General features: G+C 38.4%; 1 protein-coding gene across 1 annotated transcript in view; it reads right to left on the bottom strand.

Annotated features, from left to right (window-relative positions):
- Positions 1 to 13404, bottom strand: part of CFTR (CF transmembrane conductance regulator) — a 164685-nt gene extending 151281 nt beyond the window's left edge. The window contains exon 1 of the mRNA XM_077756020.1: positions 13352 to 13404. Coding sequence (XP_077612146.1) covers positions 13352 to 13404 — 53 coding nt within the window. The remainder of the gene's footprint in view (positions 1 to 13351) is intronic.
- Positions 13405 to 14007: the final 603 nt, after the last annotated feature.

The raw sequence follows: 14007 nt of genomic DNA on the forward strand, positions 1-14007 counted from the left end.
CCACTTGCTGATACATACCCAAGAGAAATGAAAATGTGTGTCTGTAAAAAAAAACTTGTACACAAATGTTCATGGAAGAATTTTTATAACAAGCAAAAAAGTAGAAATAATCCAAATATCTTCTGCTGATCTTCTGCTGAATGGATAAATGTACATTCCTACAACGAGAATATCATTCAGTGATAAAAAAAGAATGATGTACAGACACATACTACAATATGGATGAATCTTGATAATACCACACTAAGTGAAAGAAGTCCGTCACAAACCTACACTGTTCCATTTATATGAAAGTATGAAATAGGCAAATCTATAGAGCCAGAAAGCAGATTAGCAGCTGCCTGGAGCAGGGTGGGTGGGGGAAAGAGAATGACTGCTTAGGGTGTGGAGTTCCTTTTTAAGGCAAAGAAAGTATTTTATTTATTTATTTTTTGTTTATTTATTTTGAGAAAGAGACAGCACGAGTGGAGGAGGGGCAGAAAGAAAATCGCAAGAAGGCTCTGAACTGCCAGCTCAGAGCCCAATGTGGGTCTTGAACTCATGAACAGTATATCATGACCTGAGCTGAAAGCAGGAGTCAGACGCTTAACCGACTGAGCCACCTAGGTGCCCTGTGACGAAAATATTTTAAAATTGACAATGATAGTTCCACATCTCTTCCAAAATCGTTGAACTGATACTTAAGTGGGTAAATTGTTTGGTATGTGAATTAGATGTCAATAAAATTGGCATTAAGACCAACAGTATACAGAAATTCGTTAGTGTTGATTTTGAAAAGTTTCCCCACATTTTATTTTTACTCCTGGAATGCAGGAAATGCAAATTCTTACTGTGCTGACTTTGACACTTTAAGCCCTTTCAAATAGGTTCTGCCTGGGTGGCTACCACACATGCCCATGAGAGGATACAAGGATGGGTGACATGCATCATAAGTTGTGCAAATTGCTTTGTGAAAAACAAGTTGTGAAAAAGTGATCATGGCAATAGTAGTGTAAAGAAACTGAGAGATGGGCACCACTGATGAAAAACCTCTCATACCAGTTCTACTAATTCACTCCCATGACTTGGATTTCAGGGACCTGAGCAACTGAGAGACAAAGCAAGGGTGCAAAAATTCCTACCCGTCTTGAAAGACAGAGAAGAAACTAAGCATTGTGATTGATAGCCTCTGCCCATGGGCTTTTAAAAAGCAGCCTCGCGGGGCGCCCGGGTGGCTTAGTCGGTTAAGCGTCCGACTTTCGCTCAGGTCATGATCTCGCGGTTCGTGGGTTCGAGCCCCGCGTCGGGCTCTGTGCTGACTGCCAGCTCAGAGCCTGGAGCCTGTTTCAGTCTGTGACTCCCTCTCTCTCTGACCCTCCCCTGCTCATGCTGTCTCTCTCTCTCCTAGAAATAAATAAAATATTTAAAAAAATAAAAAATAAAAAAAAAATAAAAAGCAGCCTCGGTGTGGTATTCCATGGTCTTCATTTGATTTTTATTCTATCTGGGCATGAAGCCACTAATAAAAACCACAAAATTTATCATCACTGGACCAAGTGGCTAGAAAGATGGGATGATTAACTGTTCTATAAAATTGCTTCATCCTGTATAAGTTCACTTTTAGGAGCTCTTTACTGAGAAAGACAAGTCATACCATCGCTCTCTCATTTCTGGGTTTTATTTCCATTGGCAATAAGAAATATATTTGAAACCAAGAAAATAAGGAAGCAGGGAAATGGATTGGCCTTAAGATTTTATGGTAGAAATGCCACTGGGTTACTGGCAGGCATTTGTAAAAGCTTACAGAGAGAAATTTGTATGACTGACAGAATCTCACCACTATTACTGTTATTTTAGAAGATTGAATTCTAGAGAACAGAGCAGAGAAGTGGTTCCATGCCCAGTGGGAGCTGAGAAGGAAAGAAGGAAAACAAGTTGTCTCTTCTTCTTTCTAAGGTGCGAACAAAACCTACCTCACATGAATAGTATATTAAGGATATCACCCACATGATGATATATTGATTTAACTTTACTGGTATTTGTTTTATAATTATCCCATTTATCTTGCATTCCCTCCCTTTTTCTAGAACCCTGAATCTTTCATTGAAGCTCTTTGTTCACCTACTTTGTTTGGACACCATGACTAGGACCCAAAGTAAACAGTCTCTAATGGGCTTCTCCATTCTTCAGCCATAAAAATATCCACATCCTTTCCAAGCCCTGGTTTTCATGCTTGAGTCAACTCAACATCTGGAATCAAAGGTATTAGATTTTTCTCTGTTAAAGTGTTTCTCACAGTATGGAGATGAGATGCCTCTCCTCAGGACAGTAACCCTCTGAGAAGCTCTGAGCTGCGGAGTCAGAGATCTATTTGGTATGAGCCACCATAGGCAAAGCACAAGCTAACTCTCATGACCTCCAACATCCAAATCACTTAATGATCCCTCATGATGTGTACAAAAAATATCACTACTCATTAAATCCTCTCTGACACATGGTTGTTACTCACTGCCTTGAAGCAACTGTTTCCAAAATTAAAAAAAAAAAAAAAATACAGTGTGATTCCACCCAACACGGTTTATTTACAGATGTTTATTTATTTATTTTGCTTGACAGAGGGAATAGTAAAATGGAGGTTGGAGGCGACCTTGGAGATGTTTGAAGATAAAGATTATTAAGAATTTATACTCCCAGGGTAACACTGAAACATCAGGAAAACAAAGCTAATGCTTTTTTAAAGTCAGTCATGACTGACTGGTCTCCAGGGTGCTGCTTGAAACCAATTAACCAGATAAATGATCAGTCAAATCTTAGAATGCTTCTCATTTATCTTAACCTTCTCTTCACTCTAACTTGTTTATGGTGTCTGCTCTGTTACACTGTTATACTACTCTTCCCCCTGATTACTTCTCAGAATGAATTTGAAGAGCAACATGGCTTTGGATTCAGACTTCCCAGCTTCAGATGATTTCCCATCTTCAAACTATATGTGGAATTTGGCTATTGGTGGCATTTTAACCTGTTTTCATCTTCTGTTGCTATTATTTCACTCTCACAAAGAAAAGTGCAAATTACAGCATTTCGAGGTAAATTTAGTATTCTCTTCTCCCTTTTGGTGTCACATTGTATGACTCAAGATTTAAGTTTCAGATACTGTTCCTAGGGTTGTGGAATAATGTTAATGCTATTTTTCATTTCCGTGGAGACTTGATGCTACTGGGAGAGACTCTGATAAAACTCCTGAGAGGTGAAGGGTGCAGGAAAGGTGGCTGAACCTTTCCACTCTGTGAATCCCGGAAAAAGGGAGCATGCCAGAGGCAGGCAGGACATGGAGACAGTCAGTGGTTCAAGGCTGACCAAGGAAATAAAACTCTACTGTAAGAGCCTTACAAATCATCTTCACTTATTATTTATATCTTTTTTTGTCATATAAGCAACATGTGGGTAAAGGTACATAAACACCATAAGTAATTCAGTCAATTTTATAAATCAATAAAAAGCTTAAGTTCCCTTCATTGTATCATGGCCTTTGTGCTCCAAAGTGAAAAAAACTACATCAGTAAAAATATTAACATGAAAATTCTAATACAAGAATAGTTAGAATGTATAATAAATTTTGATATGTTCTAAGTGTTCAAAGTACTTTATTCCTGGAACATACCAGACATCCAATATTTATGTCAAAAATACATGCATGTGTACATGAATGACTGAAAATCATATTTGTATTTTAAAGTTATCACTTTTACATTTAGTGAGTTCATTTTATAGTGATTGTCTTTCTAGATAATAAAATTCCATTAAATAAAACTTATTCTAATGCTATTAGAAAGGCTACCTCTGAGTTTTAGTTTCATCAGTTTTATAAACTCTTTAATATGTGAATAAAGTTTTGGATCTCACTGTAGGTGTATATATATATATACATATGTACATATATATGTGTATATATATATATGTATATATATATATTTTTTTACTTAAATTCCAGTTAACATACAATGTAATACTAGTTTCAAGTGTACAATATAGTGACCCAACACTTCCATACATCAGTCATTGCTCATCATGATAAGTCCACTCCTTGGTCCCCATCACCTATTTAACCCATCCTTCCACAACCTTCCCTCTAGTAAGAGTCTATTTCTTGGTTTGACTCTTTTTTGTGTGTGTGTATATATATATATATTTACTTATTTATTTACTTTGTGTATATATATATTTTGTGTGTATATATTATATACACAAAAGAGTCATATGTATACACACACACACACACACACATATATAATGCTCTGAATTAACAGATTTATGTAAATACCTAATGTCTAACTGTTTTAATGATGTTGGTCTCAGTGGACCCTATAATCAAATTGTTATGGGGGATTTATTTGCTTTATGCTCTTTTGTTCACAGTGCATATATACAAGCTATACATTGACTTATACCAATAAGAGAGTAGCCTTGATTAAATATCAAGTGAAAGGGGTAGAAAAGAGGCTAATGTGAGTTTTTAGAAGACTGCCATACCTTTGAGTTGAAAGGCATACGTGCTTTTGGTAATACATATTTCATCAGCCTTATTATTTTATTGAAATAAATGTATTAAGAGGTCCAAGACTTAAATGACTTAAAGATTTTTTTTTGAGACTAAAGTGTGGTACATACACGTAGGAATAAATTTTGGAAATAATCATTTTAATAACCCAGTTTAAAATTTAACTATCAGGCACCCTGAATACTAACATATGAAGAGAAAAATATTTCGAAGGAAAAGTCTATCTATAGCAAAGTTGGTTATCATTGATCTTCTAAAGAAAAATGATAGTATACTAAGCTGGAATTTTTCTATAAAGTCCTGTAAACTACACAAGAAAGAAACTGAATTTACTATTTTATATTAATACTTCAGAACACATGGATTTGGTAAGACTAATATTTTTATTCATAATTAGACATTTTATCTTCAGAATACCAAAGTTTAAGTTCTGTATCCACAAGTTTTTACATTTCCATCAAAAATGGTATTTTAACAGTAGCGAATTAGTCAGGTTTTAGTCAATTCAACAAGTATATTTTAAAGGCCTATTATGCCAGGGAGTCAGACAGGTGCTTGGTACCAAAAAAATGGGTAAGAGCCTCTGCCTTGAAGGACACATCAAAAGATGCATGTGCAAACAGAAGTAAAGAAGAAATGATCAATAGGTTCCTAAAATACAAAACAATTCTGAGAAATTAACTAATAGTTGTTTAGCTAACAACTTTTCCTCCTCTGAAAAGTCCATTTTGCACGTTTGTTTTACTTCTTTTTAATATTACTAAAATTATTACTGAATAACAATAATGTTTAATTACATATGATCCTTGAAAATATTTTCTAGGTCTTTGAGTAAATTTAAAGCTGTATAATTTGAAGCCTATTGCAATCTTCCTTTTTATTTATTTTATTTTATTTAAAAAAAAATTTTTTTTTTAATGTTTTATTTTATTTTTAGGAGAGAGAGAGAGACAGCGTGAGCAGGGGAGGGTCAGAGAGAGAGGGAGTCACAGGCTGAAACAGGCTCCAGGCTCTGGGCTGGCAGTCAGCACAGAGCCTGACGCGGGGCTCGAACCCACGAACTGCGAGATCATGACCCAAGCGAAAGTCGGACGCTTAACCGACTAAGCCACCCAGGCGCCCCTGCAATCGTCCTTTTTAAAAAGATATTTTGTGATGTGACAACTACATTAAATTCAAATTTCAGTGCCCATAAAGTTTTATTGAAACACAGTCATACTCATTTCTTTGTATATGGTCTCTGGCTACTTTCCACATAATGGCAGAAACCACATGGCCCACAGCATTAAAATATTTGCTACCTGGCCTTTTACAGAAAACATTTGCCAAACCCTGATCTAATGTATAGCAATGAACTTTGGTTGAGAAAGTAAAGCTTTGTTATTGTAGCTTTATTTTCCAGAATTTCCAGGGAGGTTTAAGATAAAATGTGCAACGGGGAGCTTTCTGTATAGTTTCTCTGGGATGCTGCCTCTAGAAGTAGGAATGCTAACCAACCCCCACTAACAGGGGCTTCATTTACTTGTTCCCCCAACCAACACAGGGCTCTAAAGTCTGGCCTTGAACTTCCTCTAAACACAGCTGTCAGACCTCTGAGATTCTGCCCTTTCAGTTTAATTTTCACATGTTGACCTGACTGGTACCAGATGAAATTTGTGGGGCCCTCTTTTAAGTTAAGAACTTCAAGTTAAGGACACCACTAGACACTTGGGGCGTGGGTGTGAAGTTAGGCGGAAGCTCGGTAGGTAGTGTTAAGAAAGAGAGCTCTATGTAGGCTTAAAGTTTCAACATGAAACAATGATACCTAATCTTTTCCAGAGAATTGAGAATCCTTTATTCACACACACACACACACACTCACACACACACTTCATGGTAGTAGGTGTGCTCTTATTTACTCCATCACTGCAGATAATATCTGAAGCCCCGGCAGATTTTCATACCTCCTTCTTGAATGTCTACGATCATAGAAATCAGATGTGTAAAAACCACTGCAAAAGGAGTGAAGTTTGAGTGGGGTGGGGGCACTTCACACATCATTGGTAGGTTTGGAGGGGGGAGGGTAGTGGGAGAGTTTTAAGTAGAATTGTTTTTTAATGTTTATTTATTTTGAGAGAGAGAGTGCTCACACAAACGCATGAGCACAGGAGGGGCAGAGAGGGAGGGAGAGAGAATTCCAAGCATGTGCTATCAGCACAGAGCCTGATGATGGGCTCGATCCTACAACCCAGAGATCATGACCTGAGCTCAAACAAGAGTCTGACGCTCAACCGAGTGAGCCACCTGGTACCCCTAGAATTTCTAAGTAGATCTTAACTTGTGTGTTTCCAGAACACCCCTACTTACTCCTGACATACTCTAAAGGTGACTCTATAGCACAATGAAGCCAAACAAGTAGCAACTTCAAATCCTTCCATGGATACCACCCTGGCCTTCACTGAGGAGCATGAGGCCAGTATTTATCATTCTGTCACCTCAGACATCTTCGTCTCATTTACCTCAAGCTGTAAAACACTCTAATATATTTTCAAGTGACTATATTACCTGGCCTTGAGCTGTATGCATCATTTCCTTTTTTATCTTAAGGAGAGGCCTAGAGTCCACTCAGCCTCCACCCCCAACCCAAGCCTTCTCCAAATCAATCTCACCCAGCAAGCTTCACCATCACCCACCAAATGTCTTCCAAATCCATCTTTCTATCCCTACAGCTCACCATTTCCTTGGCAAAACTGCAACAACTTTTTACTAGTCATGTCACTCCTCTGCTTGAAATCCATGGCTTTTCACTTCGAATATGATAAAACCCAAACAAAGCTCACCAAGCCCCGTAGACCCAGATCCTTGCTAGGGTTTCAAGACTTATCTCCCACAAATCTGTCACACATCTTATGCTCTAGTCACAAGAATTGTTTTTGCAGTCTTTGAAGGTGTCATGCTCACCCTTGCTGCCAGTCCTCCACAAAGTCGGCCGCTTCTGTGTTTACATTTTTCCTAACCCATTCCCATCCTCCCTGGATAATCACGTTTAGGTGTCAACTCAAGAGTCACTTCTCTAGTGACTTCCTTAACCAGTTTCAGACTGGATTAGATGCCCCAGAGAGTTTTTCCATAAGCCCTTGATACTCTGGATTTCAGAAAATTCATTCCACAAAAGCAGCATCAATTTCTTTCTTGTCCATCTTAACTTTATTAATGCCCTGTGTAGAATACAGGAGGTGCTGAATCAATGAATTGGGGCATTCTCCAAGCTGTCCTGAATCATGACCTTCAAGGGAAGTACTGATTCAGCTCCTTGAAGCAAACTATGGGAGTTTCTCTGATTATATCAGAGTAAAGCCCAGTTTCAGGGCTGAGAATCCTAACAATAAGGACTTAGCAGAAGTCTTGAAATCATTTATTTATCTCACAAAGAATGAGCAAGCAGGTTTCCCCCAGAAAGGCTAAGGCCTGGCCCTAAAGGGACACAAGAAAAATTTGACAGAATAATTGTTCTGAGTGCTTAAACTCTGTCCACAGCCCTGTTTTCATTGACCCCTTTTTAATGAGAGTAATTACAGTATTACAAGACTGTTGAAAGTCATCAATCTACAATATCTGTAAACCTCTAAGGTTGATCACCATGGAATAATCGTCACAAAGAATTATTTATTGGGGTGCCTGGGTGGCTCAGTCACTTGGGTGTCCAACTTCGGCTTGGGTCATGATCGCACGGTTTGCGAGTTCGAGTGCAGCATCGGGCTCTGTGCTGACAGCTGAGAACCTGGAGACTGTTTCAGATTCTGTGTCTCCCTTTCTCTCTGTGCCCCTTCCAGGCTCATGCTCTGTCGCTGTCTGTCTCTCTCAAAAATGAATGTTAAAAAAAATTTTTTAAAAGGATTATTAAACAATTACATGCAAGAATCTTAAAATGGGCTGAATGCTATATTAAATGAGTAATGGAAGGCCCTGACATCCAAGGCTTTCCAATTTGAAATAGTCATTGATGTTAAAAGACAGTAATAAGCTAATGGAGCTGCAAAGAGAATAGCAAACTTGACAAGCCTTGCCACGTCGAAATAGCTGTGAAACCCGTCTTTCAGAGCTCTAGAAGAAATCTTCATTCTCCACGCCAGCAATCTAACTGAATTTTTACAGGTTTCTTGCTAAAAGAAGCCTGAGCTCTTTGTTCACACAAAGCTCAATACTAAAGCCACTTTGTAATGCTAATTTCTCTCTTAAACAACTGCCAGGTAAATGCTTCAGAGCTGATTAGAAATACCTGAAATAGTAATGTTTTGCTTTGTGATTAGGCACTTAATACATTTGATAAATTAAACAGTCAGCTAGCGTCCATGACCAGACTCCATCATTATCTGTTTTCCCCTCTTGACCTCATTGTATCTCAGGGATTTTGTTCCAGGGAAGTACTCTACACAGATGCGTCAGGAATCAGTGGAATCAAAATTGCCAAAATTACGGCTGAGTCAGAGGTGTTTTTAAAAATGTGACAAACAACATATAGCTGCATGCTAAACGGCAAACACCCTTCCCTGACGGTTTTGCAATCCTATACTTATATCGTGGCTGTATCACACTGAAATTACAGGTTCCTGTGAGATAACACTAGCAGTAATAATACATGTTAGAATGAGGCTCACTTACCGGTCTTTTAAACAAGTTTGAACATTTATGCCTTGAATATTATCTTACTAAGTCCTACTTCCTCCCACAAAACATAAATGTAAAAGTGGAAAACCGTGATTTCCCTACTGTATCAGCTGGCTCTGAGGACATTTTGTTTGTCACATCAAACATAAAATATTGATAAAGGACTTAAGAAAAACAGATTCCACTTCTAACAAAGAACTGAACATTAGAGCTACACTGTCTGCTATGTGTTATGTATATAAGAATAGTCCTAGAGTGCCAATAATTTGAACTAGCATACAAAAACTATTGAAATACACTTCAAAACCAAGGAGGAATTTTTTAACTAGCAAATTAACTACAAGAAATGGAATTATTTATATACACATATGTTTTATATGTTAAAATACATAGAATTCCAATTTCAGTCATATCATGAAAAAGAGATACTTTGAGAATTCTGAAAGTTAAACCAATCAACATTGACCCATATCCCAGGTTGGAAAATCTGAACTGTATCATAAAATATGATCGGCAAAAGGTATTTGGATACAAAGGAAGATTAAGGGCTGGTGTAGGGAGTCAACATTTGTCAGTATTCAGGCAACACTGTCCAAGAGAAAGCAGCCTCTGTTCCAACAGTGGTCCCCTTCAGTCCCTACAGGAGACAAAGCCAAGAAAGTACATGGAAACTCCAGACTGTCCTTCCTGGATGACACTTGTGCACTGACTAAATGGACTCATGTCATTCAGGCCGGCGGGGCAGATGTACATCTCAATACAAATTGTGCATCTCATATTGGCCTTTTTTTTTCATGCATCCATTTCTTTTGGTTCAGATAGTCTAAGCTTTGTCTGAGAGACAAACATGAGATAACACATGCATTTTGAGGAGGACAGGACTAGATCCTTGTTTGAGCGGCCAATTGGTCTCTCTTGGCAACAGTTCTATGAATACCCACCAACAAACTGCAAAAATATTTATGACTGCCATAATTTTAGATTCCCTTCTGCCTTACAAACAAGTAATGAAATGTAAATATAAAATCACTGTAATGGATTTTTTTACAATGTGCTACAATTCATGTAATCAAATAAGCATGGCCCTCTCAAAACTGTCATCTTTATGGTTCTTTCATTATAAACTTATTATAATTATGCTTCTGTTGCTCAAAGCACTTATGTTTCTCTTCATCAGGAAATGTCTTTGTGGCTTGCAATACATATTTTTGAATGATACCTAAGTGTAGTAGCACTTGGCTATTAACAAAGCAAATTATGAAGAATCTTTATAATTTCAGAGTGGACTTGATTTTGAGATATAGTCAAAAGTCATCTAGAAGCAAGTTCAAATGAGCAGTGTGGGTAATAGGACTACGAATCTAATGCAAGCCATGACTAGAAATAATGGCTAAAAAGTAATGAAGCTACTATATACCCACGAGAAGGAACTTGTATTGCTGTTTTTAATGGTAATTTCATAAAAAGAATCCAAAAGTATTTTGATCAGTAGCAGAATGTTTAGAATTCAAGAGTTTGGTTTTCACTGGTAGCTATTTTGATTCACCACACCCATCCTAAAACGTAAATTCTAGTTTGTTTGAAAACCTCTTATTAATTTGTGTTTAATAGTTACAAAAGTATCTTAAATAATATTATATTATTATTATTATTATTATCCTGAGACTTCTGTAATTNTATTTACTCTTTGGTCCTATTTGAGGCTTCTCTGTGGAGTTTATCAGGAGCCCCATTCAGTTTTGTAAGAATCTGTGGCATTGTCCACTTGGATTCTGTGGGGCTCTGACAATTCCTCAAGCATAGACCCGGACTCCTGGTATGGACACCATGACTAAAATTCAAAGTATTTAAGACATCAGATGTCTTTCACATTTTGTACTTGGTGTGAGGCCCATGCAAAATTAAGAAAGTACTTAAAATTATCCCAAACTTTATTAATTTTTCCAATAATAAAACCTAAACAATGAGAGATTTAACATAATCTATAACCCAGACTGTAATAACTTTACTCTTTGATGACTCTGAAAATGAAAGGATCATATTCAGAAAATTACATTCTACAACACTTAACAACATTATGATATAAAAATAAGACTTTTTTCATGTATATCTAGTAAGGGCATGATAGACGAGATTTTACCTAAATTAAATTTTCATTCAGGCCCATTCATACAAACTGTCACAAAGTTATATTCAACAAACAATTGAGGATCTTATGTAAACAAAGTATTCAGTATTGTAATGAATGTAAAAATATGACAATAATAATAGCTAACATGTACTGGGCTAACCTCTTTACATGCTTTTTTCTCAACTGATTAACCCCTTTAACATAGGCCCTATTTAGTCTCTACGTTTTAAAGGTCAAGTCACAGAGATGTTAAACTATTTGCCTCAGGTCACACAGCTGAATCCAAACAATCTGAATCTAAAGCCTAACACCTTGATCACTAAGCACTTATCTAACCCAATGCAGAAAATAAATTTCTTATCCTTTAAGAATTAAAACCAAGAAGAAAGTTTATAATCACTGCTATTGTAGGTGATTGTCAGTTCCCATAAATAGTAGGAACTTAACTTTTTAAAATACACCTCTTCTTAGAACAATCTATTATGAACTAGTTTGGAGAACAGTAATGAGTATGCTCTTAACAAACTTAGTAGCCATTATAAAACATTTCTTAAACAAATATCTAGAGCTTTTTTTGAAACTATACTAAAATTTATAGAATGATCGGTTTAAAAAAATACTTTGGTAAATCAAGTGATCTAACTTAAATCAACAATGTGCTCATTAAAAGGTCCTTAGTCCCTAGAAGCATCCAAAGGATATTCATTTTTCTGAAAATTGCATTTTTAGACTAACTGGCACTTTCATTCCTCAATATGCTCTGAAAAGTCTACAGTTTATGCCAAGTAGCATTCTGATTTTGTAAGTAGTAGGAAAATAAATCCTACTTTTTATAGATGGAGTAACAAAAGATGCTGAAAACATAAATACAGAAAGTAATTCGAAAGAGTAAAGTCCTTCTCTCCCACCCACAGGAAGGAGCTTTCCTTCAATGGCCTTTCCTTAGCACGTGAGCTCCACGCTTGCTGCATGTGCAGAGAATAAAACACAGAAAGACATGAAAGTCCCTTTCCCACACACACATATGGGCATACTTATATTTGGCTTTTTCTGATACCTAAGTATGCTGATTCACTGGATAAGTATGAGTCAAGAATGAGAGCTGTACCTATTCATTCATTCACACAGAGTAACAGGAACAAAGTAGACACAGTATCCAAAGAACACTTCAAATTTAAAACGCTACATCTAATTACACTTGGCCTAAGACTCTGAACTTAGACTCTGTTCTTAAAAACATCACTAGATGAAGTTTGCAAGCTTTTACGGCTCACCAATTGCCAAGTAGGATAAGAGTATAATTTATTACATGTCAGTTGTGTATAACTTCAGTATCTAGTTCCATGGCTTCACAGTTTCAAGATACTTCTAACACCCTCCCCCCTTCAAAAAAATGTGTAACTTTTAGAACTGACTTTTTTAAGATAGATACTTCAAAGGATTTGCCTTCATCCTTAAAGGAATAATGGAATTGGGGCAAATACTTGTTAGACTTACTCAGTATCATAACAATAAACACTTTATTTAAGCTCATCTTACCTACTTGGCCCTTCTCCCCTAAAAAAAAAAAGTTCAAATCTCAGTCAAGAAATGTCTTCTGAGCGCCTACTATATGCAAACATGGCACTTGCAATCCCTATGCTGAAAGACCTCTACGTTTTCAAGGCATGAAGTGAGGGAAGCAAGGGACCAAACTTAAGTTATCAACAAGTTGTTAACTCATTCATTTCTTAGGGTGAAAAAAATTGCACAGTAGCACTTTGGGTCTTGAGAACAGACTTTCAGGTGCAAGTAGTTCAGACTTCAGAGTTAAACTAAAGCTCTCTATCCAAACAATTAGCTTCAGTTTATTCTTTAATCTCCTTATTTTTCTATTTTATTCACAAAATCCACGTTCTCTTCCATAACAATGAAGGATACCGCATCTTTAAAAACAAAAACAAACCTACCCCTCTTCCCCAAAACCCAACCCATACACACGCCCTCTTCTTTCGTGGGCACATGTCCTTCCAAACCTCAGCAGGACACCCCCTCACCTGAAAAAAAGTTTGGAGAGGACGCTGGCCTTTTCCAGAGGCGACCTCTGCATGGTCTCTGCGGGCCTCGGGGTCCCTGCCGGGGCAGGCTGGGCTCGAGCTCCTGATGCCAAACGCCCTACTCCTCTGGCGCAGGCTGCTCGCCCCTTTTTCTCGGACCTGCTGTGATGTCATTTGCTTCCAACTCTGGCCACCCACCGCTACCCCACACACCTCCCCTTTCCCGTCTCCTTCCCCCGCCTCCCCTGCCCAGGTTAAAAGCTGGGCGCTGCCTGGTCCAGCCCCCAATTTGCCCCAGCCGCTTTCTCCACCCTCCGTGCGCCCCGAGCGCTGCTGCTTCTCGCCTCCTTCCCTCCCCGGCTGCCCCGCGCCTCCCGCNCTCCTCCGCGCCAGGTTCCGCGGGACGCGGGGCGCGCGGCCGACAACTTCCGAGCCGTCTTCCGAGAGCCTAGCCGGGCTCGGGTGGCGGCGGCGAGGTGCATTCGGAAGGGGGAACGGAATGTGTCCGTCCTCTATCCAAACGCAGCCTCAGAGACCCGGAGAGTCCGGCGGCGGCGTCTGCGGAGTTCACCTCAGCGCCTCCTTAGCGCGCCTGAGGGAAGAGCCACGCTGGTAGTTTCAGGCTTAGGAGAGCTGTGAGCGCGGCTCAGACCCTT

Source organism: Crocuta crocuta, unplaced genomic scaffold, assembly GCF_008692635.1.
Source record: "Crocuta crocuta isolate KB4526 unplaced genomic scaffold, BGI_CrCroc_1.0 scaffold452, whole genome shotgun sequence".
NCBI classification, from domain to species: domain Eukaryota; kingdom Metazoa; phylum Chordata; class Mammalia; order Carnivora; family Hyaenidae; genus Crocuta; species Crocuta crocuta.